General features: G+C 47.2%; 2 protein-coding genes and 2 pseudogenes across 2 annotated transcripts; all 4 read left to right on the top strand.

Moving 5' to 3' along the window:
- The first annotated feature begins 1,633 nt into the window (after positions 1-1,633).
- On the top strand, positions 1,634-4,298 carry LOC136515784 (uncharacterized). The gene is made up of 6 exons (XM_066509280.1): positions 1,634-1,696; positions 1,806-2,257; positions 2,369-2,514; positions 2,587-2,765; positions 2,988-3,599; positions 3,936-4,298. Exons 2-6 carry the CDS (start codon positions 1,806-1,808, stop codon positions 4,296-4,298), a joined length of 1,752 nt encoding a protein of 583 aa, XP_066365377.1. The 5' UTR covers positions 1,634-1,696.
- A 1,181-nt stretch (positions 4,299-5,479) lies between these two features.
- On the top strand, positions 5,480-14,752 carry LOC136518864 (peroxidase 2-like; annotated as a pseudogene).
- LOC136518865 (uncharacterized) lies at positions 5,852-8,001 on the top strand. The gene is made up of 5 exons (XM_066512544.1): positions 5,852-6,250; positions 6,376-6,438; positions 6,548-7,274; positions 7,731-7,806; positions 7,910-8,001. Exons 3-5 carry the CDS (start codon positions 6,798-6,800, stop codon positions 7,987-7,989), a joined length of 633 nt encoding a protein of 210 aa, XP_066368641.1. The 5' UTR covers positions 5,852-6,250; positions 6,376-6,438; positions 6,548-6,797; the 3' UTR covers positions 7,990-8,001.
- A 491-nt stretch (positions 14,753-15,243) lies between the features above and the next one.
- On the top strand, positions 15,244-25,080 carry LOC136515783 (tubulin alpha-1 chain-like; annotated as a pseudogene).
- Positions 25,081-26,741: the final 1,661 nt, after the last annotated feature.

Below are 26,741 nucleotides of genomic sequence, written 5' to 3'. Positions count from 1 at the left end.
AACAGAAACTCGCCTCACCCGCATAAGGTGACCCTTAGTCATCGGTGTTTAGGTTTCTTTGGTTGTTATCCTTGTGTGGGTTTGTAGTATTGTGTCATTGTAACATTCTCCTTCTTTATCAATACATGACCGACAAAGTTCTTGCCTGTAGCTCTTCGTAATAAACAAATACATATTTTCAAAAGTTGTTTTTTATATGTCAACCACCAATTCTAGCTTTTCAAAAGCAAAAGCCCAACTAAATCTTAGAGCATCTCCAAGAGTACCCCATATCCCTTCCCCATCCATGTTTTTTGGGAAAAATGAGAAAAACTCATCTCCAAGAGTACCCCATATCACTTTCCCATCTTTTGGCACTTGGCAAACCGGCCTCCTCCGCGCGTAAAAATGCGCGCATCGTAGTTGCGCGCATCTAGACTTCCCCATGCCGTCTCCTCCTTCCCGCGACAATTTCCAACGTGTCGTCTCCTTCACGCCATACTCCAGGCTCCGTCCAGGGGAGAGGATCTTCGCCGCCGCTGCTACACGTCCAGGGGAGAGGTGGGACCTCGACGGCGAGGAAGGTACGGCGACGGGAGGGGCAGATGAGGTGGTATCCCACATACTTGCGCTCGAACTCGTGGAGGAGGCGGCATCCAGCGCAGACGGTCTAGAAGGTCCCGGGGGGCAGGGGCGTTGAGCGCCTCGTAGGCCTCGGTGGCGCGGCAGAGCGCCTCCTCAACGGCATCTATGGAGGAGGGGTAGTCGACGACGTAGTCGGGGCCGATGCGGAGGGCCTTGACGAGCAACTTGAAGTGGCGTCGGAGCTAGGAGGCGGAGAGCGGCGAGGCGTCGGGGTCAACGGGCTCAGGCAGCAGGAGCGTGGCATGGTGGGAGGAGGCGTCAGCGAGGAGCACATTGGCGGCGTTGACCACCACCGAGGCGCGTGAGCAGGACGAGTACAAGCGGGAGGAGCGGGAGGGCGGGCCTGCGCGTGGCACGGAGCTGCCCCGCGGAGAGCTCCGACTCGGGCAGCGCCATGATGTGTAGCATGCTTGAGAGGCCGGCTGGGAGGTGGCGGTGGCCGTCTGGGAGGGTCGCTGCGGCCGGCTTGGTGGAGGGCGCGGCCAGCTGGGAGGAGGCCACAGCTGGCTGGAAAGTGCCTGCGGTCGCCTGGGATCAGGCCCGTCTTAAAGGTACGTGCAGGGGGTGCGACGGCCGGGGGCCCATGGCGTTGGGGCCCATGAGTATACCCCTCTATACTACAGGTATACAGGCTTTCTGAGTCCATTTGCTGGTGCGCTCGATCGCTTCGTATGACGGCGACCCTTCCTATTCGCGAGCGACCCTTCCGATTTGCGATCAGAGTCGCGACTTCCTTTGCGTTGATGGCGACGGCGTTCTTCGCGGGAATCACGGCGGATTGAGGGCGGCGGCCGGCGGGCACGGTGACCTCGTCCGCTCGTCGCCAGGGCCGTGCTGTACTGCTGCTGCAGTCCTTCACGGCTTCACGTCACTACGTCAGCAAGTATACGATAATACTATAATAGCATACTAATATACGATTAGGATCAGCACGTTCGGGTATGGGCGTATGGCCTCCATCTCCATCCTCTAGCCTCCCTGTCCCTTATCACTTTTTTTTTCAATTTAGTTCGTCAGTTCGGCACTAGGCACTCCGGCCATGACTCCGTGACTCTGTGGCCAGCACCTAGCAGTAAGTGAATAAGTGATTGCATTTGCCAATTTGCAGTTCTAGTTCAGTTATCAGTCGTAGGGATCTAATTTCTAAATTCTAATTGAAATATATTTTTTGTAAATGATAGATGCCGCCAAAAAAACATTTGTCTGGTTATGAGAAAAGGAAAAAAAGAAAACTAGAAGAGCAATCGAAAGAATCGCAAAAGGGTGCTATACATAAGTTTTTTTCAAGTTCAAGAAATGCCGGAGTCATTCAAGATCAGAGGCAGGAGCATGATCAACCAATAATTGCACAAGATTCCAATGAAGGTGCTACTGAGGAGGAAAATTTACAGAAAAATTTGCAGCCTTCGGATGATACAGAAAATGTAAACATGGATGAACAAGAAGATTCACTGTCGACTATCTTTGATCCTAGAACATGGGAAAATATTGATAATAGCAAAAGGGATATCTTAATTGAGAAAGGGCCTATGAGAGAAATGGATTTAGAATTCCCTAGTGATCCTAGTAATAGGCATTTTTCATATGCTTATTACTCTAGAAAGTTAACTAATGGTGAAGTTGTTGACAGAAAGTGGCTGGTTTACTCTAAACATGTGGACAAGGTCTATTGTTTTTGCTGCAAGTTGTTCAAATCAAATCAGAACAAGTCTAATTTTGCATCTGAAGGAGTGAGGGATTGGAGGCACTTGAGTGTGAAACTAAAACAGCATGAGAACAGTGTGGAGCATTTGACAAACATGAATACATGGAATGATCTTCGGATTAGATTAAGCAAAAATCAAACAATTGATGATGAAATGCAGCGGGAAATTGCAAAAGAGAAGGAGCGTTGGAGACAAGTGCTGGTAAGAATAGTTTCTGCTGTGAAGTTTCTTGCTAAACAAAATCTAGCCTTTCGAGGATCAAATGCAAAACTTTATCAACCAAATAATGGTAATTTCCTGGCCACGGTAGAAATGATTGCTGAATTTGATCCTGTGATGCAAGAACATATTAGGCGCATTCATAATAGTGAGATTTATCATCATTATCTTGGCCCTAGTATTCAGAATGAGTTAATTGCTATTCTTGCTGATGCTGTGAAAACACATATCTTAAAGATTATAAAAGATGCCAAGTATTTCTCTGTTATCTTGAATTGTACCCCAGATGTGAGCCATGAAGAACAAATGACACTAATTGTGCGTTGTGTTAATATGTCAAGTGCCATTCCAAGAGTAGAGGAATTTTTTCTAGAGTTCTTAAAGGTTGATGACACATCAGGATTGTGGCTTTTTAATGTATTGTTGGATGCATTGTAGACTCTTGATTTGAACATTGATGATGTGAGAGGTCAAGGGTATGACAATGGTTCCAATATGAAGGGAAAACATCAAGGTGTGCAGACACGTGTGCTTGAAATTAATCCAAGAGCATTGTATATGTCATGTGCATGTCACAGTCTGAACCTTACTCTTTGTGATATGGCAAAATCTTGCAGAAAGGCTATTTCGTTTTTTGGTGTCATACAACGGATATATGCATTGTTTTCACGTTCTACTAAAAGGTGGAAAATTTTGACTGATAATGTTGAGAGGTTCACTGTCAAGCCCTTGTCTGATACTCGTTGGGAGAGTCGAATAAAGAGTGTGCAACCTATCAGGTATCAAGCCCCTCAAATAAGATCAGTTCTGCAGGAGGTGGAAAGAACATCTTCCGATGACCCAAAAGCAGTGAGTGATGCTCAATCATTGGTAACAGCACTTGAGAATTTTGAATTTTTAGTTGGTATGGTTATTTGGGATGATATTTTATCTACTATCAACATGGTGAGCAAAAAGTTGCAGTCTCCGATTGTGTCCTTGGATGGTACTCTTAAACAGATTGAAGGGGTCATAACATATTTCCAGGACTACAGAGATACAGGCTTCAGTGCTAGCATTGAGACTGCAAAATCCATTGCATCTAGTATGGATGTAGAGCCAACATTTCCTACAAAACGTCAAGGTAAAAGAAAGAAGCATTTTGATGAACAAAATGATGAAACCGAAGAATTACAACGTTCAGCTATAGATTCCTTCAAAGAAGAGTACTTCCTAGTTATTATTGATCATGCAATTGTTTCATTGACTAGTCGATTTGATCAGCTAAAGAAATTTGAAGAAATATTTGGTTTCTTGTTCAACTCGGAAAATCTGAAGTCCTTGGATGCTACTGATCTACAAAAGTGTTGCACCACTTTTGTAAACAAATTTTCTCATGACAACAAGTCTGATGTTGAGTTAGATGATTTTTTCTCTGAAGTGAAAGTGCTGCAAGTTACTTTGCCAGATAAATTAATGTCAGCACTTGAGATTCTTCACTTTGTTAAAGATTTAGATTGCTATCCAAATGTCTCTATTGCATATTGGATTCTCTTAACTGTTCCTGTGACAGTAGCATCAGCCGAAAGAAGCTTCTCTAAATTGAAGCTATTGAAAAATTGTTTGAGATCAACTATGCTACAAGAAAGATTAAATGGCTTGGCTATGTGCAGCATTGAGAAGGATATTTTGGATAAAATTGATCTCGATATTGTTATTGAAGATTTTGCATCAAGAAATGCCCGAAGGCGGTTTTTTAAAAAGCACTAAAACTCTACATTTGAGGTAACCATAATAGTTATCTTACAGCTCTTTTAGCTTCTTCGATTTGATGTAATGTCATTTTTTATTGAACTAAATATATGCCGCAAGTTATCTCTTATTAGTAGTACTATGTATTTCAGTATTTGAATCGTCATATTAAAACATTAGATTGCTGGGCCCTTTGTGCCTTGCTTGCACGAGGGCCCTCAAAATTATTGCGACGGCCCTGCCTGGGATGCGGCCACGGCCAGCAGGGAGGAGGCAGCGGCGATAGGATACACGCGAGCGAGGATGGGTTTCGCGCGACACAGCCAGGCCGCGGGGAAAAAATGCCGAAAAAAAGTTGTGTGACCAAAATTTTATTTTTTTTGGAAGTCATTTATTGAAAACTTTTGAAGATAGCCTTCTTTTTTTTCTCACAATACTTTTTTGGGAGTTGGCAAAACTACAAGCTTTGGGAAAGAAAAAAACAGGCACTCTTGAGATGCTCTTATATATGTGGAGGTAGCAAAGAGTTGAGCTAGGGCATTTTATAGAGGTGTAATAAAGAAAGAGAGAGAGAGAAGTATATTAGCAACAACCTACTACTAATTAACAAGATATATTTATTCTCCCTAGACCAGCACGGGCTGAATACGGGCAACCATCGGCCGTTTCCTCGCAGCTTCAAGCCATGGAGGCAGGGCCCATGATTGGTCGCCAGCAGTCGGCAGGGATTGCAAGCACCCGTGGACCCTACACAATTGCTCGCTACTGCTCGTCCCTTTTTGCTACTTTTTGGAAGAAATTGATCGGAACAGGCCACAGAGTTTTGGGCACCTTCCCCGCTCCCAAGCCTGCCGCTTGCGGCGAGCATACGAGCGCAAGCAATCATCATTCAACTCAACGTGATCACTTTTCTGGTGCCTCCATCATGCATGGATGAATCACGTAATAATATTTTAGCATCGCAGCCGCGTGCCGAATAGAAGGTGCACGCATGCTGCAGCAGCCATAGACAGTGTCCAGGCACCAGTGTTAAACTAAACCATTCAAACGGGCATGCTCCGGTCAAACGAGAGCACCCAATCCGAGCCCGGCCATGCCAAAGAAAAGTACGCGAGCTTATCAGTCGAGAGAGACTATAAATACTCCTTCATTCTAATCTTCATGTCCAACTAGTCCCCTCACATCGTCTATCCCTGCAATCTCAAGAGCACCCCCGACACCTACGAGGCGACGACGCTGTCAGTAGAGAGCAGCTTTCCAGTGATATCGTAGCAGCTCGATCGCCGATCGGCGTCGTGCAACTGTGCAAGTGCGCGCGCATGGCGGCTTCCTCTCGCGTCTCGTCTCCTGCGTGGCAGTAAGCCGCGCACTGCGCTCTCCTGCTCGCCCTGGCTGGAGCCGCCCGTGGCCACTCTCCGAGCGCCGGCGCGGCAGCGGCGCTGAGCTCCGCGTTCTCCGACCAGTCGTGCCCCGGCGCCTACGACGTCGTCCGTCGCGTCATCCAGGACGCGCGCGTCTCCGACCCGCGCATCCCGGCCAGCCTCATCCGCCTCCACTTCCATGACTGCTTCGTCAACGTACGTGAGCTCATCAATAGTGCTCGTGTGCAGGCCCGTCTTAAAGGTACGTGCAGGGGGTGCGACGGCCGGGAGGCCCGGGAGCCCATGGCGTTGGGGTTGGCGCCCATGAGTATACCCCTCTATACTACAGGCTTTCTGAGTCCATTTGCTGGTGCGCTCGATCGCTTTGTATGACGGCGACCCTTCCTATTCGCGAGCTACCCTTCCGATTTGTGATCAGAGTCGCGACTTCCTTTGCGTTGACGGCGACGGCGTTCTTCGCGGGAATCACGGCGGATTGAGGGCGGCGGCCGGCGGGCATGGTGACCTCGTCCGCTTGTCGCCGGGGCCGTGCTGTACTGCTGTGCTGCTGCTGCAGTCCTTCACGGCTTCACGTCACTACGTCAGCAGGTATACGATAATACTATAATAGCATACTAATATACGATCAGGATCAGCACGTTCGGGTATGGGCGTATGGCCTCCATCTCCATCCTCTAGCCTCCCTGTCCCTGATCACTTTTTTTTCAATTTAGCTCGTCAGTTCGGCACTAGGCACTCCGGCTGTGACTCCGTGACTCTATGGCCAGCACCGAGCAGTAAGTGAATAAGTGATTGCATTTGCCAATTTGCAGTTCTAGTTCAGTTATCAGTCGTAGGGATCTAATTTCTAAATTCTAATTGAAATATATTTTTTGTAAATGATAGATGCCGTCAAAAAAACATTTGTCTGGTTATGAGAAAAGGAAAAAAAGAAAACTAGAAGAGCAATCGAAAGAATCGCAAAAGGGTGCTATACATAAGTTTTTTTTCAAGTTCAAGAAATGCCGGAGTCATTCAAGATCAGAGGCAGGAACATGATCAACCAATAATTGCACAAGATTCCAATGAAGGTGCTACTGAGGAGGAAAATTTACAGGAAAATTTGCAGCCTTCGGATGATACAGAAAATGTAAACATGGATGAACAAGAAGATTCACTGTCGACTATCTTTGATCCTAGAACATGGGAAAATATTGATAATAGCAAAAGGGATATCTTAATTGAGAAAGGGCCTATGAGAGAAATGGATTTAGAATTCCCTAGTGATCCTAGTAATAGGCATTTTTCATATGCTTATTACTCTAGAAAGTTAACTAATGGTGAAGTTGTTGACAGAAAGTGGCTGGTTTACTCTAAACATGTGGACAAGGTCTATTGTTTTTGCTGCAAGTTGTTCAAATCAAATCAGAACAAGTCTAATTTTGCATCTGAAGGAGTGAGGGATTGGAGGCACTTGAGTGTGAAACTAAAACAGCATGAGAACAGTGTGGAGCATTTGACAAACATGAATACATGGAATGATCTTCGGATTAGATTAAGCAAAAATCAAACAATTGATGATGAAATGCAGCGGGAAATTGCAAAAGAGAAGGAGCGTTGGAGACAAGTGCTGGTAAGAATAGTTTCTGCTGTGAAGTTTCTTGCTAAACAAAATCTAGCCTTTCGAGGATCAAATGCAAAACTTTATCAACCAAATAATGGTAATTTCCTGGCCACGGTAGAAATGATTGCTGAATTTGATCCTGTGATGCAAGAACATATTAGGCGCATTCATAATAGTGAGATTTATCATCATTATCTTGGCCCTAGTATTCAGAATGAGTTAATTGCTATTCTTGCAGATGCTGTGAAAACACATATCTTAAAGATTATAAAAGATGCCAAGTATTTCTCTGTTATCTTGAATTGTACCCCAGATGTAAGCCATGAAGAACAAATGACACTAATTGTGCGTTGTGTTAATATGTCAAGTGCCATTCCAAGAGTAGAGGAATTTTTTCTAGAGTTCTTAAAGGTTGATGACACATCAGGATTGTGGCTTTTTAATGTATTGTTGGATGCATTGCAGACTCTTGATTTGAACATTGATGATGTGAGAGGTCAAGGGTATGACAATGGTTCCAATATGAAGGGAAAACATCAAGGTGTGCAGACACGTATGCTTGAAATTAATCCAAGAGCATTGTACATGCCATGTGCATGTCACAGTCTGAACCTTACTCTTTGTGATATGGCAAAATCTTGCAGAAAAGCTATTTCGTTTTTTGGTGTCATACAACGGATATATGCATTGTTTTCACGTTCTACTAAAAGGTGGAAAATTTTGACTGATAATGTTGAGAGGTTCACTGTCAAGCCCTTGTCTGATACTCATTGGGAGAGTCGAATAAAGAGTGTGCAACCTATCAGGTATCAAGCCCCTCAAATAAGATCAGTTCTGCAGGAGGTGGAAAGAACATCTTCCGATGACCCAAAAGCAGTGAGTGATGCTCTATCATTGGTAACAGCACTTGAGAATTTTGAATTTTTAGTTGGTATGGTTATTTGGGATGATATTTTATCTACTATCAACATGGTGAGCAAAAAGTTGCAGTCTCCGATTGTGTCCTTGGATGGTACTCTTAAACAGATTGAAGGGGTCATAACATATTTCCAGGACTACAGAGATACAGGCTTCAGTGCTAGCATTGAGACTGCAAAATCTATTGCATCTAGTATGGATGTAGAGCCAACATTTCCTACAAAACGTCAAGGTAAAAGAAAGAAGCATTTTGATGAACAAAATGATGAAACCGAAGAATTACAACGTTCAGCTATAGATTCCTTCAAAGAAGAGTACTTCCTAGTTATTATTGATCATGCAATTGTTTCATTGACTAGTCGATTTGATCAGCTAAAGAAATTTGAAGAAATATTTGGTTTCTTGTTCAACTCGGAAAATCTGAAGTCCTTGGATGCTACTGATCTACAAAAGTGTTGCACCACTTTTGTAAACAAATTTTCTCATGACAACAAGTCTGATGTTGAGTTAGATGATTTTTTCTCTGAATTGAAAGTGCTGCAAGTTACTTTACCAGATAAATTAATGTCAGCACTTGAGATTCTTCACTTTGTTAAAGATTTAGATTGCTATCCAAATGTCTCTATTGCATATTGGATTCTCTTAACTGTTCCTGTGACAGTAGCATCAACCGAAAGAAGCTTCTCTAAATTGAAGCTATTGAAAAATTGTTTGCGATCAACTATGCTACAAGAAAGATTAAATGGCTTTGCTATGTGCAGCATTGAGAAGGATATTTTGGATAAAATTGATCTTGATATTGTTATTGAAGATTTTGCATCAAGAAATGCCCGAAGACGGTTTGTTAAAAAGCACTAAAACACTACATTTGAGGTAACCATAATAGTTATCTTACAGCTCTTTTAGCTTCTTCGATTTGATGTAATGTCATTTTTTATTGAACTAAATATATGCCGCACGTTATCTCTTATTAGTAGTACTATGTATTTCAGTATTTGAATCGTCATATTAAAACATTAGATTGCCGAGCCCTTTGTGCCTTGCTTGCACGAGGGCCCTCAAAATTATTGAGACAGCCCTGCTCGTGTGTAGCATGTTACGCCCCTTGCATCATCTGACATGAATGAACGTCAAATGAAATAATGTTGGCTTTCAGGGTTGCGATGGCTCCCTTCTTCTGGACGACGATCTCCCGGCGATCCAGACCGAGAAGCACGTGCCAGCCAACAAACAACTCGGCGTGCAGCTTCCCGGTTGTCGACGGCATCAAGCGCGCGCTGGAGGAATCGTGCCCCGGCATCGTCTCCTGCGCTGATATTCTTGCCCTCGCCGCAGAGATCTCCGTTGAACTCGTAAGCCAGCGTCCGAACTATATGTATCCAGGGTTTTCAATTTCGGTATTGCAAAAATTTCGGCCACCACCGAAACTACCGAGTTTCGCGAAATTCGGCCGAAATTTCGGCGAAATTTTTTTAGAGACTAGCACATGAAGTATGCTTTTTCTAAAAAAGCATTTAAATCTAAATAAATATTAGTATGATTTATGACTACACATCTATTGAATACAAAAATATGCAATATAAACAATAAAAAATTGAGTCTAAAGTTATATAACACATGTATTAGTGTATTACAAAAATTCGGATTTTTCTTTCGGCCACCACTGAAATTACCGAATTTCGCGAAATTTCGCCGAAATTTTGAACCCTGTATGTATCCTCTAGTATAGATTTCCAAACGGGTTAGGCCCGCTGGGCCGACACGGGCCCGGTGCGGAAAAACACGGCACTGGCCTGGTGCGGCATGGCTTGGCCCATGCCTGTGCCTGGCCCGGCCTGCCACCGTGCCCGTGCCTGGGCCTACGCACTGGCCCGTAGTGCCGGCATGGGCACGACCCGCTCTAACGGGCAGCACGAGGGTGGCACGGGTGTCTACCTGCCGTTGATCCCCTCCCCCCGCTCCTAGCCGTTGGATCCTCCCGTGGGGGTAGGAGGGCTATATAATCCTCCCCGCCGCGGCCGCTCCCCCGGCGCTGGAACCCTAGCTCATTCTCTCATCGCTCTCCTCTCTCTCCTGCCGGTGGAAACCCTAGCCTCTCTCTCTTTCTTCTCGCCCTCCGGTGGCTGGTTGAGCCACTGGTGGCCGGCACGGGCACACGACACGGCCATCTTTGCCCCTCATCTTCATCCCTGAACGTCGATTGAGCCTCATCCTCCGCATCTTGGCCGCATCAGAGTCTCCTCTCCGTCGTCGACCTCGTCGGCTGCCGGCACCTCTAGGGCTCCGGTAAGTGGGTTGCACCCTTAATCTCTCTCAGATCCGGTTGTTTTGAGACTTATAAGCATGTTTTAATGGTTTGATTTGTTTGTTCTCGCAGGTCTTTTGCCAAGGCGAGGCCGTCAAGGTACCAGGGGGCCAGATCTATGCGTCGTTGACCTCTCCGGCGTCTCCGGTGCTTCGGCCGTAGAGGTGAGCCCCCTATTGTCAAACCCTAAACCCAAGCTCATCTCTGATCTTTGCTCTTTGGTCTGATATTTGTGTTTTGCTTGGCTTTTTGCTCTTTGGTCTAGATCATCAGGTGGGAGGGCCAGCCGCCGTTCCTGGCTCGGAGCCTTTCCAAACCCTAGCTTATTTCGTCACCATGGAGTCTTCCGGTGGGTAAGGGGTCATTTCTGGTGGCTGGTGGTTCCCTCTTCTTCCTCTCCGCCCTCAATCTCCCTCTTCTCCCTCAGATCCGGTGGTTCCCTCTTCTCCCTCTCCGCCCTCAATCTCCCTCTTCTCCCTCAGATCCGGTGGTTCCCGCCCTCAATCTCCATCTGTTCCCTTATTCTTCATCCCTGAACGTCAATTGAGCCTCGTTCTCGGCATCCTCACCGCATCTCCGTCATCTGTCCGTTATCCACATCGCTGGCTGCCGCCACCTTCGGGGCTCTGGTCTCCGTTGAGGTACCGGGGGTGTGCAATCGGTCCGTCTCATCGTCGTCGTTTACGGGGCTCCGGCCGTAGAGGTAAGGGTAAACCCTAACCCTAACCCTAACCCTAACCCTAATCCCCAACCTAACCCTGCTTTTATCTGTTGATTGTGGCAGCCGTCGAGGAACCGGAGACGGTAGAGATGGCCCTAGGCGCCGTGCGACATGACGACGGGGAGTTTGACCACTCCCAGAACGACGAGCTGCGTATGTGCGGGATGACTGGAGATGATGAGGACAATGATGTCCGCGAGGTTGCTGTCGTGCTCTTCGGCCGTTCTGCTGCTGATCCCCTTTCCATCGACGACTCCGACCCCCCAGTCGACGTGGCTGATGCCGATGGTGGCCAGAGCGAGGTTAGCCCTATCGGTTCTAATCGCCCTTCCACGTCTGCTGTCTGGGAGGACTTTGAGAAGCACTACAACACTGAGAAAGGTAGAAAGATCAGGTTTGCTGCCACTTGCCTTCATTGCCATAAGCGCTACTCTGCTTATTCTGCTCATAGCACTGGGCATCTTACTCGACATCTTCCTAAGTGTCCTAAGAAACCTGAGAAGACCCGAGGCATGACTCAGACTCATATTGCTTTTAATTCTGATGGTTCTGTTCGTCGTTGGGAGTACAGTGTTGTGGTAGCTCATGTTGAACTTGTTCGTATGCTTGCTAGATTGGACCTACCTCTTATGATTGGTGAAACTGAGGCATTTAAAGATTATATTAAAACTGCTCATAACCCTAATTTTTTACATGTCTCTAAGCAAACCACTGGTAGAGATCTGTTTAAATACTACAATGAAAAACATGATAAACTGATGGTCTGTTTAAAGGATAATGATGTTTCATCTGTCTCTATTACCTCTGATATATGGTCTGAAAAGGCTAAAGAAGATTATTTATCTGTTGTGGCTTATTTCATTAATGCTGATTGGTAATTAGAGAAAATGGTACTTGGTTTAAGGTTGATTGATGTGTCCCATAATGCTGAGAACATTGCTGAGCGTGTTGCATCTGTCCTTGCTGAGTATGATATACTTAACAAGATTTTTTCTATAACTTTGGATAATGCATCTGCAAATAAAAATGCTATGGATAAACTGAAACCTATACTTAAAGAATATTTGGGTTCTGATCTATTTTTGCATCAACGATGTGCTTGTCATATTATTAACCTGATTGTGAAAGAAGCACTGGCTGCTGTGAATCCTCTCATTGAGGATTTTAGAACAACAATTTCTTTTATGAACTCCTCTGATCAAAGAATTGCTGCATACAAGAGTTATTGCATTGCTAGTGGTGTTAGACCTAGGAAGTTTGGATTAGACATGGATGTTAGATGAAACTCTACCTACCTAATGCTTAAGCACTTGCTGCCTCACAAGAGTACTTTCAGTACTTTCATTGAGGCCAATTACCCTAGATGTTCAGCTAGTTGTTTTCTTTTGACTGATGACCACTGGGCTATGGCAAATAAAATCTTGGAATTTCTTGAACTGTTCTATGACTCAACTGTTGATTTGTCTGGTGTTTACTATCCTACTTCTCCACTTATGATTTATCATCTTGTTAAGATTGCTATACACCTGCATAGATATCAACATGATGAACATCTAAGATCTGTTATCCAACCTATGATTGACAAATACAATAAGTACTGGAAGAACATACCTGATCTTTATTCTATTGTATTCATATTGAATCCAATAGCTAAAATTAAGGGATTTACCAAAGTGCTTAGGAAGTTACATTCTCTTTTTAATATTGACTACACTAATAAGTTGCTAGACACCAGAGCTCTTCTGTTTAAAATGTATAACAGGTATGATGTAATGTATGGCTCTAATAGGCTGAAAAGGGTTGTTCCTCCATCCCTGTCTGGTAAGAAAAGAACAGCTTGGGCTGAAATTTATGATGATGATGAGTTGGATGTTGGAGCTGACTGTTCTTCCCTCCCTTCTAGTCTTGATCATTCTAGGAGTGTTTCTGCCACTTCCTTGCTGCAGGCAGCAACTGCTAGTTCTAACTCTAGTGAGCTTGCATCCTACCTGGACTGTGACACAATAAGCCAGTTGGATGATGAGTTTGACACCATGCAGTGGTGGCATGAGCACAAGCTTACTTATTCAGTACTTTCTGTTCTTGCTAAAGATATTTTGACAGTGCTTAAGTCAACTATTTCTTCAGAGTCTATTTTTAGCTTAACTGGCAGGATCATCGAGGAGCGGTGGCGGAGGCTGAACCCTGAAACTGTAGAGGCGCTTACCTGCATCAAGGATTGAGAGAATGCTGAGACAAGACTGCAGCACATGGTGGAGAAAAAGGAGCTGAAAGAGGCCTTTGCTGGTCTTTATCTTGATGTCGACTAGTTCACTTCCCATTTATGTAATGGTTCTGTGAGACTTGGACTTGTGGTGGTGGATGTAATGAACAATTAATTTAGGAGCTGGCTGTACTCTTTTTCTGTTTAGGGTTTCTCACAAGGGTGAGTTTTACCTAAACAGGTTTTTAATGAGGCAGCCATTGCACAACTCCTACTTAAATTAGTTTTAGTTTTAAAAGTTTGTGTTCTTTGCTGTGCTGTGTTCTGATCTGTTTTTGATCTTTTGTGAACTTAGTCATTTTAGATCTCTTTGAATTGCTGTGCTGAGTTCATTGAGGATTTTTGCCAGTTTAGTGCCTGGGCCGGCACGGGCACGCTGAGCCTGGAGTCGGCACGGCACGACACGGCACGCTCCAGGAATGATAGTGCCGTGCCTGTGCCTGGAGTTGGGCACAGTGGCATGGCCCGGTTCATCAGCCGTGCCTAGCGTGCTGTGCCCAGACGTGCCGAGACGGGCTAGTGCCGTGTAGTGCCATATATCCTCTAGTAGCATTGAACTGCAACTACCTCAATCTAGCTTCTCGGCTGACCTGAACTGACGGAAAAGAATCGCGCACAGAACTGGGCGCAGGCTGGAGGACCACGCTGGAGGGTGCTTCTTGGCCGCCGAGACGGCACGCCCACCAACGTCCAGAGCGCTAACAACCTTCCCAGCCCTTTCGACCCCCTGGACAAGCTCCAGGAGAAGTTCAGAAACGTCAACCTGGACGACACTGATCTCGTCGCCCTCCAAGGTAACTACACATACTGAATAATTCATAGTACATTTCAGCAATATATATTTATATACGTACAGTTCAAACTTGCCAAGTTTTTATACGGCGCGCACACTGATGATATATCAACACCAAATTTCTACTCCAGGAGCGCACACATTCGGTAAAGTCCAGTGCCAGTTCACGCGTCAGAACTGCTCGACGGGGCAACCAGAGGGTGCACTAGAGAACCTGGACCAGGTTACACCCACCGTGTTTGACAACAAGTATTATGGCAACCTTTTGCACGGCCAAGCGTAGCTACTATCCGACCAGGTCATGCTATCTGACCCTATGGCGCCGACAACCACGGCACCCATTGTTCACCGGTCCACGAGCAACCAAAAGGATTGATTCACGAGCTTTGTGGCATCTATGATTAAGATGGGCAACATCAGCCCACTGACAGGGAAGGATGGAGAGATCAGAAAGAATTGCCGGAGGGTCAATAGCAAAGGCTATTGATGAAGACTCTCATTTTGTTTTATTTGACAGATTTCCCTTTTTTTTTGCCTATTATGATGTTCGCGCAAATCATTCTTGTGTCATTCTTTGAAATTGTGAGAATGTATGTATTAGACCGTTGGAAGCTCTTAAGTTTGATCATTGCAAACGCTAAGGGCCGGCCAGCTGGGCCGGGGCAGCGCCACCACGGCAGCAGTTTTGTGGCCACTAGCCCACTAGGCGCTGGGCCGCTGGCCCTCCCACGCGTCCACGCCCCCTCCAAATCACACCAACGGTTTACCCTTCACCTGCACTTCAAAACACGTGTAAAAATAAAAAAATAAAAATAAAAAACTGTCATCCCGTTCTATAAAACTGAGCCGAGTGGAAAGAGTCTGAAACCGTAAGCTGAACACCGCAGAGGAAGGCGTCTTCGTACTCGTCTCTCTACGACCTAGAGCTTTTACCCCTCCTCCCATTTCCCGCCGCTGCTCCACCATCCCGACGGCACCATGAGGGAGTGCATCTCGATCCACATCGGCCAGGCCGGTATCCAGGTTGGAAACGCGTGCTGGGAGCTTTACTGCCTCGAGCATGGCATTCAGGTACCGATCTGTTCATTTCCCCTTCCGTTCTTGCGCGGTAGCTGTGAGTATATGTTGGATCTATGTATTCTTGGGGTTGTTGTGCTCCAGATTTGGTGGATCTGAGTGGTGTGGGGAAATTATATTTAAAATGAGTTGTTCTGTTTGCGGATCTGATAACCGCAAAAGTTCTGTCCGCGTATTGTTGTTCATCTTGGTTGGTTTGTGCAATCCTTGCGTTATTGGAACAATGTAGCTCTCTATTTGAAAGGCACGGTTCCTTTGGTTCGGTTTATTTATATTGTATTATATAGATCTCCTAGTTTGGATAAGTTAATTTTAGTTACGTTGGCCATAAATTTCTTCGTAACTGCTCTATTCACATTTCTAGGTTGGTTTACCTTAGATCTGTTAATTCCCCAAAAAAAACCTTAGATCTGTTAATACCGCTACAGAAATTTGAACTGTATGGAGCGAGTCAGTTAGGTTTTCTTAATTTAAGATTTGCCTCGGATCTGTTTCAATTGGGCTGGATCTAGTAGTTTATAGGATTCTGTACGCAGTCATGGTTTCAAGTATTGTCTCTAAAATGTTAGCAATATATGATTGATCAACGGAAAATAGGATGCTTGAAGCTAAATGTGATCTGATAATTTTGTCTGCCTGTTAGGCCTTACCTTGTCATTCAATTCTGCCATTTGTCCACGTTTTGGTTACGCATCATGCATAAACAGATCTAATAGTAGTAGATTGTATACTTTTGAGTGCCCTGTCTGGATGTTCTTCAGGATTGGTCATATATAATAATTTGTTTCGTAATGTGTTGTGACATTAGCATGTTTCTGATCTGGGGGCAAATTTGTTGTAAATTTCTACTTCTAGATTCCTGCAGTTGAATTATTCTTGTGATTTGCTTACCTAACTCTGTTCTGTATGTTCAATTCAGGCTGATGGTCAGATGCCCGGTGATAAGACCGTTGGAGGAGGTGATGATGCTTTCAACACCTTTTTCAGTGAGACTGGTGCTGGGAAGCATGTCCCCCGTGCTGTGTTTGTTGATCTTGAGCCCACTGTGATCGATGAGGTGAGGACTGGCACTTACCGCCAGCTCTTCCACCCTGAGCAGCTCATCAGTGGCAAGGAGGATGCTGCCAACAACTTTGCCCGTGGTCACTACACCAGTGAGTAATCTGATCTTCAAGGGCATTGTTTCCATTGTTCATTCTGTAATGAACATTTGACTTACTTCGATGGTTGCTTGTCTTGCAGTTGGCAAGGAGATTGTTGACCTGTGCCTTGACCGCATTAGGAAGCTTGCTGACAACTGCACTGGTCTCCAGGGCTTCCTTGTCTTCAATGCAGTTGGTAGAGGAACTGGCTCTGGCCTTGGTTCTCTCCTCCTTGAGCGTCTGTCTGTTGACTATGGCAAGAAGTCCAAGCTTGGGTTCACTGTGTACCCATCTCCTTAGGTGTCCACCTCGGTGGTTGAGCCATACAATAGTGTCCTGTTGAAAGCTCTAGTTTGGTTTTGGTTAATTGATGAAACCCTAAGTGCTAACCTAGTTTATCAAGATGATTATGAGATAGGTAGCACTACTCTAAGTGATGAAGCAATGGTGAAGATCATGACAATGGTGATGGCATGGTGATGGTCAAATGCTTAAACTTGGAAAAGAAGAAAGAGAAAAACAAAAGGCTCAAGGCAAAGGTATAAAATGTAGGAGCCATTTTGTTTTGGTGATCAAGACACTTAGCGAGTGTGATCACATTTAGGATTGATAGTCATACTGTTAAGAGGGGTGAAACTCGTATCGAAATGCGGTTATCAAAGTGCCACTAGATGCTCTAATTCATTGCATATGCATTTAGGATCTAGTGGAGTGCTAACACCCTTGAAAATATTTGTGAAAATATGCTAACACATGTGCACATGGTGATACACTTGGTGGTTGGAACATTTGAGCAAGGGTGAAAAAGATAGAGTCGAAGAGGAGGTAGTCGCGCTGGTTACACAGTGACCGGACGCGTCCGGTATGATGATCGGACACGTCCGGTATTCGGCGGCAGACTCAGCAACCGGACGCGTCCGGTCGCCACACCGGACACGTCCGGTATGACTCAGAAAAACAGTGTTCCGCAGTGAAGTCGATCAGACGCTGGCAGCGTCCAGTCCGGTGTGACCAGACGCGTCCGGTCGTCCATGGGTGCTTACTGTACTCGACCGGACGCTGAGGCTCAGCATCCGGTCAGTCTCTACCTGACGCGTCTGGTCGGCCCTGGTGGCTTACTAGACTCGACCGGACTCGATGGTGGAGCGCCCAGTCAATTGAGTGTCTGCGTCCGGTGTGAGCGTCCGGTCATCGACAGTATGCGCGGCAACGGCTATGATGATTTGAACCGGATACGTGGCAGTCTGGGGCTACCGGACACGTCCGGTATGCCGACTGGACACGTCCGGTATTCACGACCGGAGCGTCCGGTGCTGCGTCCGGTCAGTTGGACTACAGCGTCCGGTCGGCCCGCGATTTGCCCAGTGAAGGGGTATAACGGCTCTATTTGATGGGGGCTCTATTTATAGCCCCATGGCCGGCTCAAGGGATAACTCTTGCACATTTTCATTGACATAGCAACCTTGTAAGCTTAGCCAAAGTCCTCCCACTCATCTCTATCATTGATTCATCATCTTTGTGAGATTGGGAGAGAATCCAAGTGCATTGCTTGAGTGATTGCATCTAGAGGCACTTGGTATTCGTGTTGCGCTGCAGATTTTGCTTGTTACTCTTGGTGGTTGCCACCACCTAGACGGTTGGAGCAGCGGTGGAGGATCGGCACGAGTTGGTGATTGTTCGTGGCCATCTCCGGTGATTGTGAGGGGAGTTGTACCTTCCCCGGCAGAGCACCGAAAGGTAACTCTAGTAAATTGCTCGTGTCATTGAGTTACCTCACTTGTGGGTCAGTTCTTGCAGTGTCCTATCATGTGGACGAGGTTTGTGAAACACCTCTTAGCCGCCGAACCACCAAGTGTTGGTCGACACAACGGGGACGTAGCGTGTTGGCAAGCACGTGAACCTCGGGAGAAAATCGATTGTCTCTTGTCTTTGGCATTCTCCCGGTGATTGGCTATATATTCATCTTGTGATTGGTTCATCCCCTACACGTCAGTATAATCACCCTACTCACTTATTTATATTCTTGCAAACTAGTTGATACAAGCTCTTTAGTGTAATTAGAATTGAGAGCTTGCTTTATTATTTACATTCATCTAGTTGAGCTCTTTAGAGTAGCAAGTTTGAGAGCCCTTAGTGAGTAATTACATAGCAAGTTTGTGTCCCTAAGTAATTATTGCAACTAGAATTGTTGGATAGGTGGCTTGCAACCCTTGTAGAGCTAGAGCAAGTTTGCATTATGCTATTTGTCATACTAATCAAATTGCTGAAGGGTCGAGATGGCGACTAGAGGGGGGGTGAATAGTCTTTTCTAAAACTTAATCGCGTCAGCTAGCTGATACAAATGCGGAATTAAAACTATCGGTCTAGCCAAGACTATACCCCACTATATATGTTCACTAGCACCTTGCAAAGATAACAATTATGCAACGAAGGTGTCGGGCTAGCTAGAGCTCTCCTAACCAATTCTAGGAGCAAGGTCACACAAACCTATACCACTAGTACTTTAAGCAACAAGGGAGCTCCTACACATGCTAGTAAGCTAAAGCACAAAGCCAACTAAGCTCACTAGCAAAGCTCAATAACAAGGCAACCAATGCCTAATTAAAGAGCGCAAGTACTTAGCTACACAAACTAAGCAATGTGACTAACAAGGTTACTAAAACCAAATTAGCCACGCAAGGGAGCTACTTCTATGCTACACAAGCAAGAAGGTAATTAGCAAGCTACACAAGCTATCTAATTACAAGAGCAACAACACAAGCGTAATGTATATGAAAGTAAACGCAAGCTTGTGTAACGGAGATGCAAACCAACGGGAAGAACAAGGTTGACACGATGATTTTTCTCTCGAGGTTCACGTGTTTGCCAACACGCTAGTCCCCGTTGTGTCGACCGCTCACTTGGTGGTTCGGCGGCTAATTAGCATCACCCGCTAAGCCTGCACGTCGAGCGCCACAAGAACCTACCCCTTGAGTGAGGGTAGCTCAATGACACGCTTTACTAGAGTTGCTCTTCGCGGCTCCCGCGGGGCGAGCACAATGCCCCTCACAAGCACTTCTCCGGAGCGCCGCACAAGCTTCTTGCGCGCTTCGACGGAGACCACCACCAAGCCGTCTAGGAGGTGGCAACCTCCAAGAGTAACAAGCACCACCGGCTTGCAACTCGATCACCTAGTGCCACTCGATGCAACCTCACGATGCAATCGCACTAGAATCGCTCACTCACACAATCGGATGATCACTATCAAGTATATGTGTGATGGAGGGCTCCCAAGCACTCACAAGCATGGACACTAAGTCCCTTGAGGTGCTCTGCCCTAGCCATGGCCGAGGGACACTTCTATTTATAGCCCCAAGGGCTAAACTAGCCGTTACCCCTTCACTGGGCAACGGTCGGGCCGACCGGACGCTCTGGTCGTGTTGACCGGACGCTGGACCTCAGCGTCCGGTCGCTCGCAGACGACCACGTGTCCTGATTCCAACGGTCACTTGACCTGACCAGACGCAGCAGCTTCGACTGACCGGACGCTGAACCCCCAGCGTCCGGTCATTTCCAGTAAGGCACCGACCTCGACCGGACGCGGCAGCTTCAACTGACCGGACGCTAGACCCTCAGCGTCCGGTCATTTCCAGTAAGCTCCCGAGCATGACCAGACGTGTCCGGTCGAACACGATCGGACGCAGCACCAGCGTCCGGTCACTCTCCAGCTACTGCTACACTCCACGTCAGCGCGACCGGACGCAGGCAGTCAGCGTCCGGTGCATTCAGATCCAGCGTCCGGTCAGTTGACCGATGCCAGCATCTTCGCGATCAACTTGTTTTCACTTCTAACTTCTTCACCCTTGCTCAAGTGTGCCAACCACAAGAATTTGTATCCGGCGCAATAGAAAATAGACATTCCATTTTCCCGAAAGCGCCGAATCCCGCCGAGCTTGCCAACACCACCTCCTTTGTAAATGTGCCAACACCACCAAGTGTACACCATCATGTGTATGTGTGTTAGCATTTTCACAATCATTTCCCAAAGGATGTTAGCCACTCAACTTGCCACGCCACTCGATCCTAGCGACAATGCAAAGTTAGATCACTCGAGTGGCACTAGATGACCGATATGCAAACAAGTTTGCTCCTCTTGATAGTACGGCCATCTATCCTAAACCCGGTCATAAACTTCTCTACACACCTATGACCGGTGAAATGAAATGCCCTAGGTTATACCTTTGCCTTGCGCATTCCATTCCATCTCCTTCAATGTCGATGCAACACATGCACCAACACGATCAACAATGATATGATCCACTTCATATCATCATGTGATCATATTGGTTCATCGATCTTGACTCTACTTGCTCTTCACCGTTGCCATCATCCATCGGCGCCAAGTCTTGCTCAAGCTTCACCGTCACGTGGTCCATCACTCCAAAGCCTTCGACTTGCCCTTCACGCTTGCAACTGGTCCATCAATCCAAGTCTTGTCTTGATCTTCTCCACCTTGATCACATGACTCAATGTCATGTCTCATGTGCAATAAGCTCCTTCATCATCACGTGTGTGAGCTTTGCAACATCTCCAAGCCATTTTCACCTTCATGGCATATGTTGCTCACACACATGTACCTGTGGACTAATCACCTGTGTATCTCACATAAACACAATTAGTCCACCTAGGTTGTCACTCAATTACCAAAACCAACAAGGACCTTTCAATTGCTCTAGTTGATTTGTAGATTTTTAAATAGGCTATTCACCCCCCTCTAGCCATATTAGGACCTTTCACCTGTCCACCCACTCGCTCCTTGAGCACACTGATGCTGCTGTGTTGCTTGACAATGAGGCAATCTATGACATCTGCCGCCGCTCCCTTGACATTGAGCGACCAACGTACACCAACCTCAATAGGCTTGTGTCTCAGGTAAGCCATGGGTTTTGGATGCCAAACAGAAGGGCTAAGCATGGACTAATTATGGGCTAATAAAAGCTAATGGGTGGTTAGAGCCCATTATCACAAGAAGATGCGCTAATTTTTGGCCCTAGGATCTAAACACTCCCTTAATCCATTATCATTGTGTTGTCTTGAAACTGGAGCATCTGAGCCTGTCTCCAAAACTAACTATTTTCCTGTTACACTATTCTGCTGCAGGTCATCTCATCTTTGACTACCTCCCTAAGGTTTGATGGCGCTCTGAATGTTGATGTGAATGAGTTCCAGACTAACCTGGTGCCCTACTGTCGACAAAAGATGCTCGGTGGTCCACCGAGGGGTATTCCACGATGGTAGATTTGTTGTAGAGGTGAGCGAGATCAGGAGTGAGATGGTAATACAAGCACCAAGATACAAGATTTAGATAGGTTCGGTCGTCAGTATGACGTAATACCTACATCATGTGTTCTGATGTATCGCATTGAGATGTATGGATTGTTGTGTCCACTAGGGGACCCCTGCCTCTCCTTATATACTCTGGAGGGACAGGATTACAAGTAAAGTAGCCTATTTGGTATTATACAATGTCTTGCGGTGCACGCCGAGCAGCGCCGTGCACGCCTTGATCTTGTGGGCTGGACCACCCCTGATGGTGCGGCCCATGTCTTGTCTTGAGGATACCGGGGGACATACCCCCACAGCTAGTCCCCGAGCCTGACAGTAGGTGACGTAGTCGTGTGGTGCTAGGGTCAGAAAGTAGAAGACCAGCTGAGCAGGCAGCCAGTCCCCGGGCATAGCCTCGAGATGAGAACAAGCACATTCACCGCAAGGTGAAGTGTGCCCACTTAGTCTCCGAGCCTACTGGAAGATGAAGAATGAATCTTGTAGCAGGGTCAAAGAGGTCTGAAAGCTTGCCGACGTCGTCTGACATGCGCGTATCAAGACCCCAGACGTGCTGCCCAAAATCAGTACCCTGATCCGAACAGCATGGAGTAGCTTGATAGCACATCGATGAGACGTAGCAAGATCCGACCACCAAGGGAGCACCGAGGAGTCCCCGGTGTTGCTGACGATGATCGAGCACCAAGGAGTCCCCGACGTCGCTAGTGATGTCCGAGCACCGAGGAGCGAGGAGTCCCCGGCGTCGCTGGCGATGTTTGAGCACCGAGGAGCGAGGACTCCCTAGCGTCGCTGGCGATGACCGAGCGCCGAGGAGCAAGGAGTCCCCGACGTCGCTGGCGATGACCGAGCACCGAGGAGCGAGGAGTCCCTGGCGCCCGGCGTCGCTGGCAATGACCGAGCACCAAGGAGCGAGGAGTCCCTGGCGTCGCTGGCGATGACCGAGCACCAAGGAGCGAGGAGTCCCCGGCGTCGCTGGCGATGTCCGAGCATCGAGGAGCGAGGAGTCCCCGGTGTCGCTGGCGATGTCCGAGCACCGAGGAGCGAGGAGTCCCCGGCGTCGCTGGCGGTGACCGAGCACCGAGGAGCGAGGAGTCCCCGATGTCGCTGGCGGTGACCGAGCACTGAGGAGCGAGGAGTCCCCGGCGTCGCTGGCGGTGACCGAGCACCGAGGAGCGAGGAGTCCCCAGCGTCGCTGGCAATGACCGAGCACCGAGGAGCGAGGAGTCCCCGGCGTCGCTGGCGATGACCGAGCACCGAGGAGCGAGGAGTCCCCGGCGTCGCTGGCGATGATCGAGCACCGAGGAGTGAGGAGTCCCCGGCGTCGCTGGCGATGATCGAGCACCGAGGAGTGAGGAGTCCTCGGCGTCACTGGCGATGTCCGAGCACCGAGGAGCGAGGAGTCCCCGGTGTCGCTGAAGATGATCGAGCACCGAGGAGCGAGGCGTCGCTGGCGGTGACCGAGCACCGAGGAGCGATGAGTCCCCGGCGTCGCTGGCGATGACCGAGCACCGAGGAGCGAGGAGTCCCCGGTGTCGCTGGCGATGATCGAGCACCGAGGAGTGAGGAGTCCCCGGCGTCACTGGCGATGTCCGAGCACCAAGGAGCGAGGAGTCCCCGGTGTCGCTGAAGATGATCGAGCACCGAGGAGCGAGGAGTCCCCGGTGTCGCTGAAGATGATCGAGCACCGAGGAGCGAGGAGTCCCCAGCGTTGCTAGCAATGACCGAGCACCGAGGAGCGAGGAGTCCCTGGCGTCGCTGGCGATGTTCGAGCACCGAGGAGCAAGGAGTCCTCAGCGTCGCTGGCGATGACCGAGCACCAAGGAGTGAGGAGTCCCGTAGCACGTGTAGGGAGGAGCCGGAGATAGGGCCGTCTCTGGAGGCGTCCGAGCATCAACATGATTGTTCGAGGGTTCGGAAAATCGTTTTGAGAGCAAATATGGAGAAAACAGATCGGAGAAACATTATGGCGATTAACGAAGATTGGATAATATTTAGAAGAATATTAAAGAGTGACTTAGCTTTAAAAAGAATGTCTGGTCGACGACGTATGGCATTATCTGGTCGGCGTTGACGGTGAACACCTGGCGGGCGGTGAGTTGTTGGTGAAGACGACCTTGGAGGTGGTTCTGAGATCGGATCTACTGTCGCGGGGGCTGATGTAGCCAGCGATGAATCGTCGTCGTGGACCGACATGGATCTCCACGAGATTGATGACGAGAACGCGCTATTGATTTGAGGTCCATCTGGCTCGCCATGGGATCAAGCGCACACCCCTACCTAGCGCGCCAACTGTCGACAGAATATGCTCGGCAGTCCACCGAGGGGTATCCTGCGATGGTAGATTTGTCGGTGGGGGTGCGCGGAATCAGGAACCGGATGGTGACACAAGGCGCAGAGACAACGATTTAGACAGATTTAGGTCGTCTGATCAATGTAATACCCTACGTCTTGTGTCTTTGGTGTATTGTATTGATCTGGACGACCAAGTAGCTTGCCCGCTAGGAGACCCCTGCCTCTCCTTATATACTCTGGAGGGACAGGGTTACAAGTAAAGTAGCCTATTTGGTACTATACAATGTCTTGCGGTGCACGCCGAGCAGCGCCATGCACGCCTTGATCTTGTGGTCCGGGCCACCCCTGATGGTGCGGCCCATGTCTTGTCTTGAGGATACGGGGGGGGGGGGGGGCATACCCCCACACCTACCTAAGGATCCACTTCATGCTTTCATCCTACGCCCCAGTGATCTCTGCCAAGAAGGCCTACCACGAGCAGCTGTCCGTGGCTGAAATCACCAACAATGCCTTTGAGCCATCTTCCATGATGGCCAAGTGCGACCCCCGCCATGGCAAGTACATGGCTTGCTGCCTCATGTACCGTGGAGATGTGGTGCCCAAGGATGTGAATGCTGCTGTGGCCACCATCAAGACAAAGTGCACCATCCAGTTTGTGGACTGGTGCCCGACTGGGTTCAAGTGTGGCATCAACTACCAGCCCCCCAGCGTGGTGCCTGGTGGTGACCTTGCCAAGGTGCAGCGCGCTGTGTGCATGATCTCCAACTCCACCAGCGTGGTGGAGGTGTTCTCACGCATTGACCACAAGTTCGACCTCATGTACGCCAAGCATGCCTTTGTGCACTGGTACGTGGGTGAGGGCATGGAGGAGGGTGAGTTCTCTGAGGCCCGTGAGGACCTGGCAGCACTTGAGAAGGACTATGAGGAGGTTGGTGCTGAGTTTGACGAGGGTGAGGAAGGGGACGAGGGTGATGAGTACTAGACTATTGGTGCTGCTGCTTTTGGTCCATGTGATGCTATTATCCTGAGAGCTGTGTGATCTACCATGTTATGTGTTGGTTTGAACTATCTGTCGATTGTGTGCGATCTACAACACCAGATGTTGTAAGACTTGAATGTTAAATTCCCCGCTTTGTTACTGGGTTATTATGAACATTGTTATGGTCTAAAAATGTTAGCTTGTGGTACCTCACTTTTTTACTGTGATATTTCTTGTCTTCAGTTTGGTCACATAGGTGAATGTTTGCTTCCTGTTGTATGGACCTTGGGGATGGTTTTTACTAGAGCAGAATAGCTGCTAGCTGCTGCTGCTTCGGTGCTTCCGGTCTGCAGGCTACTCAGTCCGTACTAAAATATACTACATTTCAATTTTTTTAAGAGTCAAATCATCTTAAGTTTAACTAAAATTATAGAAAGAATTATAAATATTTATGACATCAAATAAATATACTATAAAAATATAATTAATATAATTACAGTAATCTTAGTTGTATAGGTGAACGTAGTTGTCAATTTGGCAGCTGTAACTGAATAATGGAATTTTCCACTTCAACAAAAGCTAGAATTTTATTGCCACCTACGAATGAGTTTTTTTTAATCCACGCGTGCATAGCACACGTGCATGTTCACTATTATAATTAATAAAGAATCTAGTATCATAAATATTACTATTGTATTATATAAATTTAATAAAAAAGACGGTCAGTGTCAGTTCTGGTTGACGTTTATGAACTTCTTGGAGCTTGTACGTCTAGAGGGTCAAAAGGGCATAAGGTTTGTTGGTGCTCTCGACGTTGGTCATCGTGCCATCTCAGCTGCAAGAATAAGGATGTCGACACAGAAGATGCTAGGGCATGCATTATTCAACATAGCCTTAGCTTGGTGTCGTCGATCACAAGAAAACAAAAATAATAGATATATAGAACTATATTCTATTATTAGATTAGATAGTTCACACTCATCCTCATCGAAAACACAGCAACGCACTTGGCAGGTGTGTTGCACTGGTGCATGCTTACATAGCTACACAATTTCAGTGTATATTTCCTGATGTTGCATTATGTTCTTCATTTGCAGTCTCCGCTCCCGCTAATGGCTGGACCTAGGCATGCTTATATAGCTACACAATTGCTACACTGTAGAGTACATCCTGTTGAAGGACCCCAATCATTCGGGGGCCTAGAGAGGCCACACCATTGGAACCCTTGAGTGTCGTGGTCTTGTTACCACGATAAGTAATTAGAATGCCAATATATAGGTTTTGTTGGCCTAACACTTAAGACATAAGAGGTTTATCCTGGTTTAGGCTCGCGCCCTACGTCCAACAGAGAATTTGTATTAGTGTTCGGAAGAAGGGGTTACAATTGAGCAGGCGCAATGGACGTGTGAGTACAGGTGTGAGCTAGTCATAGGATCGACCGATCTTAGCTAACTTGCTCTCTGATCGTTTTTTGTGTTGTTTCTCGTCTTGCCCTAATGGCGCCCTTCCTTGCCTTACGCATCCGCGTACAAAAGCAGTTTTAGAGAAGTTGGAGCATTGGCGCATTCCAAAGGAGACTGCAGGGCGATCAAGATTCCCCAGATGCGTCGTAGATCCGGAGCCAAATCTCGTCATCTTGATGCCTGCACGTGTTGTTGAAAGAG

The sequence above is a fragment of the Miscanthus floridulus genome, chromosome 17, assembly GCF_019320115.1.
Source record: "Miscanthus floridulus cultivar M001 chromosome 17, ASM1932011v1, whole genome shotgun sequence".
Taxonomy (NCBI): Eukaryota; Viridiplantae; Streptophyta; class Magnoliopsida; order Poales; family Poaceae; genus Miscanthus; species Miscanthus floridulus.
The sequence above is the reverse complement of the archived record's forward strand: the minus strand, read 5'-3'. Positions and strand labels throughout refer to the sequence as shown.

What these genes read in the sequence shown, in the direction of transcription:
- LOC136515784 (XM_066509280.1), top strand. Translation starts at nt 1,806, where the DNA reads ATGCCGCCAAAAAAACATTTGTCTGGTTATGAGAAAAGGAAAAAAAGA. An exon ending in GGTGAAGTTGTTGACAGAAA is followed by an intron (nt 2,258 to 2,368) that starts GTGGCTGGTTTA and finishes GAGGGATTGGAG; the next exon opens with GCACTTGAGTGTGAAACTAA. An exon ending in ACAGAGATACAGGCTTCAGT is followed by an intron (nt 3,600 to 3,935) that starts GCTAGCATTGAG and finishes CATGACAACAAG; the next exon opens with TCTGATGTTGAGTTAGATGA.
- LOC136518865 (XM_066512544.1), top strand. Translation starts at nt 6,798, where the DNA reads ATGGATGAACAAGAAGATTCACTGTCGACTATCTTTGATCCTAGAACA. An exon ending in AGCGTTGGAGACAAGTGCTG is followed by an intron (nt 7,275 to 7,730) that starts GTAAGAATAGTT and finishes GATGCATTGCAG; the next exon opens with ACTCTTGATTTGAACATTGA. An exon ending in TATGAAGGGAAAACATCAAG is followed by an intron (nt 7,807 to 7,909) that starts GTGTGCAGACAC and finishes AAAATCTTGCAG; the next exon opens with AAAAGCTATTTCGTTTTTTG.